We start from the raw sequence: 5001 nt of genomic DNA, 5'->3' as shown, positions 1-5001 counted from the left end.
TTAAATGCATATATGGTAACACAATGTAATGGAAGGTAAATAAGTTATTTATATTTATCTACAAAGGATTTTTTTAAGTTAATGAATAAACTATATACTAACCAGTAACTGTAACTGAAGAAGAAATTTTGTAGTGTTTTAGTTTCTAAGAATTTTCTACGTTTGATACAAATAATGGGTGGAATGTCAGCCTTAGATGTAAGCCATTGTAATATGCATTGTTATGTCAAAATGTTTATGTGAATTTTAAGCGTATATTGAACCATATGTAAAAGATGAACTTGAAAAAAACCTCAAGGACTAAAAACAATTCTCATGCCAAAGCGAATGACGAAATAGATGGTAGTACCCAAATGTGTGTGCAGTAGTGCAACACATCAATTGTGGTAATGTCATGCTACACAATGTCTGACATATTAATCAACTAACTACAATTCTGCTAGCATCACTTACCTTGATGTTTTCGGGTGCTGATGTGCAGTGTTCACCTCATTGAAAATGTGGATAAGATGGAGAAGATCCTTCCCAGGCTGTACCAAAGGTGAATTATCTGCCACAGCATCGGTTCTTGGAGAGTAAGCGCACATGCACAGCACTCACAATAGAAGACCACGCTACAGCAAATTATTTGACGGATAGTACGGCATCAGGGTGAAAGTGTCACTAAAGCGGGAGTGGAAGTGCGAACGACCGTACACAATAATGCGTGGAGCATTAACGGCTCTTGCACAGCCAACAAACATATTTCATGTGCATGAGCACAGAGACTGGCCATGTTGCCAAAAGGACAAGTACCCGCTTTTGCAGTGCGCTCATGTAAATACTCAGTGAATTATCATTTTGTATGTAAATTGTGTATTTCATGTAAGATAATGTGTAAGCAAGACAAGCTGACATCTCCAACCCAAAATACAAAGAAAAATATGCTGACAAATAAAGGTCACTTTCAGCAAAAATTTAGATTTAAGCTGTACAGGTGTATACAAAACACGGTGCACCACCATTGCATGTCACCGTACAGTGCGGTGGCAATTGTATAGGTACGTAAAGGAACTGCCCCAAAACACTACAATAAACAGTAGCACAGCCACTGTAATCATCGTCAAAGAGATATTTTGCTATGCCGAAAGGCGAAAGACAAATGATGGAAACCCTTTTTTTTTTTTTTTTTGACAATTATTAGAAAGACTCTGTCATTAACTCTTGCAGCGAGAAGACATATTCTTGTGAGAAGTGTGTAGTAGACATTGCATTACCTAAATAATAATTTTTATCAAAATATGAAGTGTGAGCATTCTTATTAGTGCAAAACCACAAAAGTTTTCATTTCCTTCCTTGCATTATGCTAACGTCATGTCACTAGCTGCCTGCACCTGAAGAGGAAGTCCAAAATTGAGAATCAATATTGTACACACGGTCAAGAATGAGAACTAATTATACAGGAATCGATGTAAGAAAAGTGAAGGGCATTGCATTCCCTTAAAAATCTGTAAGGAGTCAAAATGATAAAAGCAAGAAAAAATCAATTTGTTTAGTAAATTATATATTTCTTTAATATAAATTTGCATATCATCTACTTTCATGAATTAAAATAGACCAAATAAATGAAATGAAATACAGTGAAACCTCTTTATAACGTTCCTCCATATAATGTTTTCCTCTATGTTACATCCGTTATTTTCAGTCCCGACTAAAAACCCATAAAAACAATGTTAAATTTTCCTCTTTACTACGTTTCCTCTATATTACAATTTCCTCCATGTAACACTAATATTTTTGGAACCCTGGTCAATTATTTACCTCTTTATAATGTTTAAGTGACTGGATGTAGACGCATTGTTTTCCGTTCTGTGGATTCACAGTTTGCACTGGCTTGGAAAGCCCGCACTCAGCGTTTTTCATATGTCAGCGGCAGAACCCGGTCATGCGACATGTGACACACATTCTGCTTGCGATCTTTTTGGAGTCATTTCAGTTGATGCTTTGTATTCGTAGCATGTAGTGTGAGCTGAGCAGCAAACAGTTCGTGTGTCTAGTGAGAGTGTGTCTTCGATATAATGTTTTAAAAAAGAAAGCTTTCATCAGTGGGCATGAGTGAAAAGCGGAAGAACATTTCTCTGGAAGAGAAGGCTTCTGTTATTAAAAAAGTGGAGGCATCTCCTGGTGTGAGTCACGTGGAGCTAGCGAAGCAATTTGAACTGGCCCCCTTAACACTCAACACTATTATGAAAAACAGATCATCGATAATGGAAGGGTTTGAGAATTGTGGAAATTCGAAATGTACGCATTTGAAACCATTGACTTATGATGAAATGGAGGAAGTTTTATTAACTTGGTTTCAGAGAATTTGATGCCAAAATGGGGAATGCTGCAAGAAAAGTGCTGATGTTTGTAGATAGATGTGTGGCACATCCACCAGATGGATCCTTTCTGAGAAATGTGAAAGTAATTTTCCTGCCACCCAACTGCATCAGCCATCTGCAACCTTTGGACTTGGGAATAATACAAGCCCTTAAGGTTAAATATAGGACAGCCCTTGTAAAAAAAAAGGCCTTGAATTTGGTGGACCAAAGAAAACTGGGAAGCCAGCAGAGCTCACAACTGAAGCTGAATATTTTACAGGCAATGAATTTAATTATGCACTCACGGAAGGAAGTCAGTGCTGAAACTATTAAAAACTGTTTGTGAAAGCAGGATTCTGTGAGAATGAGATGGCAGCTCCTGTGGAAGATATTGCAAATGATTTGCAAGAATTTCAGGAATTAATAGGCAGTGATTCTGTCACTTTTGAGGACTTTGTGTCTGTGGATGACAACGTGGCAACCACAGGAGTACAAAGTATTGAGGAGCTGACTGCAGCGAGAAGCTTGGAGAATAATAGTGGTAGTGAAAATGACAGTGAGAAGGAAGATGACCCTGTTCCCTCATATACTAAGGCAGCTGAAGCCTTTGAAACATTCAGGAGATATATGATGGCCCATAGACTTGAGGACAGAACAGTAGTTCAACTTGCTCATTTGGAGCAAGAAATGATTACCATAGAGTCTAAGAGAATAGAAAACAAACATGCTTGCTTGAATATTTAAAAAAAATCATAGGTATATGATTTTCAGATTGCATAGATTCCTAGAGTTTTGTGCAAATTTAAGTTCCGTTTCATAATTTAATTGAAGTAATTTTTTTGTAACTAATTCTTTTTTAATCTGTACCATTTACTGTGTTTTTATGTAATATGTTCAGTATATCATAAACAAAATTTCGCTCATATTCTATAATTGGGTCAACTGAAGAACGGGATACCACCTGTCAGCTTTGGAAAATGATGTCATATCTTAAGAGTCTGTTATAACTTTTTACAGTACAAACTGATCCATTTACTTTCACCCATTCACCTACCGGGCCCTATGTTTTAATTACAAAACACTAAATCATTTGATACATTGATCATTTGCAATGAATATCATATTATAGTGTTGTGAAAATTTAAAATGTCATCTATGGCACCATTTGTCAAAGCTGATTAGTGGTATCCCGATCTTCAGTAATGCCCTGTAATTATTATTTGGAAGCCTTCCTCTTTATAGTGTTTTCCTCTATACATTGTTCAGAATTTGTGGTCCCTGGAAAAACGTTATATAGAGGTTTCACTGTAAAATAAAAGAAGTTGTTGGAGTGAATGAAATCCATTTGTGTGACAAACAATGAGGAGCAAACCGTGGTGTTTGAGCTCTCTTATATAATTTGATTTTGAGAATAATATTTTTTAGTCATAGGAGCATTCTGTCAGCAAGTGTGGAAAATATGAGTTATGATATTGCCTCATTAGAAAGGGAGTACATGATGCTCAAAGATTTCCTTATAGATGCAGCAAATATATCTGTTGATGTAATGAAAGATGAGATAGATGGAAGTTGTAAGAGCATCACTGATGAGCCTTTCCATTGAGGTATTGAAAAATATGGTAGATGGAAGTTATTGTAAGAGTGTGATTCACGACCTTTTCCATTAAGGTATTAAAACTTATTCTTGCATGAGGTTCAACCCAACTAATCCATGGGTTATAGAAATTATGTTACTTTAAAATATGAGTCCAAATGATGGAGGTACCTTACATGAGGTCAATTCTAGGATGGATGTGGGTGTATGTGAGAGGACATATTCTTTATCTAAACCATAGAATTAAATTTTTCAATCATCTGTATTAGAGAAAAATGATACTTTGGAAGTAAGTTATTAAAGATATGTTGGGGATGAAAAGAGAAAAGCCTTTGGAACCCCTGTAAGCTTTGTAACGTATCCTTATGTTAGGTGTTAGAAAGTAGAAACTTTATGCTACAAATGAGAATGGTTTTCTGAAATTCCATTGTGTTGTCAATATTAGCAGAAGTTATAAGAGAATGATTCTTGGGAGGCAGTTACTTGTTATGAACCTTCAGTGACCCTCGCTATGTTATTAATAAAAAAGGATTGTATGGTGACAGATGATCCTGTTTCAAGTGGTTTTTTTTTTTTTTTTTTTTTTTTTTTAATACAATTTGCCCTCTTATATGTGCAAACAATGTAGAAACATATAGCAGCTAAATGTCCCTAACATTTTGCATTTGACAAGAAGTGATTCATTTGATTATGATGATACATCTGAGAATGTGTAGATGAATTAGTTTGCTTGTGTATGATCTGTAGGTTTAAGCAAATGGAGTCTACGTCTACATCTACATGAGTACTCTGCAATTCACATTTAAGTGCTTGGCATAGGGTTCATCGAACCACAATCATACTATCTCTCTACCATTCCACTCCCGTACAGCAAGCGGGAAAAACAAACACCTAAACCTTTCTGTTCGAGCTCTGATTTCTCTTATTTTATTTTGATGATCATTCTTACCTATGTAGGTTGGGCTCAACAAAATATTTTTACATTCGGAAGAGAAACTTGGCAACTGAAATTTCGTAAATAGATCTCGCTGCGACGAAAAACGTCTTTGCTTTAATGACTTTCAT

General features: G+C 35.8%; 1 protein-coding gene across 1 annotated transcript; it reads left to right on the top strand.

The window, feature by feature from the left end:
* Window positions 1–2711: 2711 nt before the first annotated feature.
* On the top strand, window positions 2712–3086 carry LOC126225078 (major centromere autoantigen B-like). Its single transcript, XM_049942210.1, has one exon. It carries the CDS (start codon window positions 2712–2714, stop codon window positions 3084–3086), a length of 375 nt encoding a protein of 124 aa, XP_049798167.1.
* Window positions 3087–5001: the final 1915 nt, after the last annotated feature.

This window comes from Schistocerca nitens, chromosome 1 (genome assembly GCF_023898315.1).
Source record: "Schistocerca nitens isolate TAMUIC-IGC-003100 chromosome 1, iqSchNite1.1, whole genome shotgun sequence".
Lineage (NCBI taxonomy): Eukaryota > Metazoa > Arthropoda > Insecta > Orthoptera > Acrididae > Schistocerca > Schistocerca nitens.
This window is presented reverse-complemented; position numbering and strand designations above follow the sequence as displayed.

Bases quoted from the DNA above. Each gene is read 5' to 3' on its own strand.
- LOC126225078 (XM_049942210.1), top strand. From the start codon at position 2,712: ATGGCAGCTCCTGTGGAAGATATTGCAAATGATTTGCAAGAATTTCAG.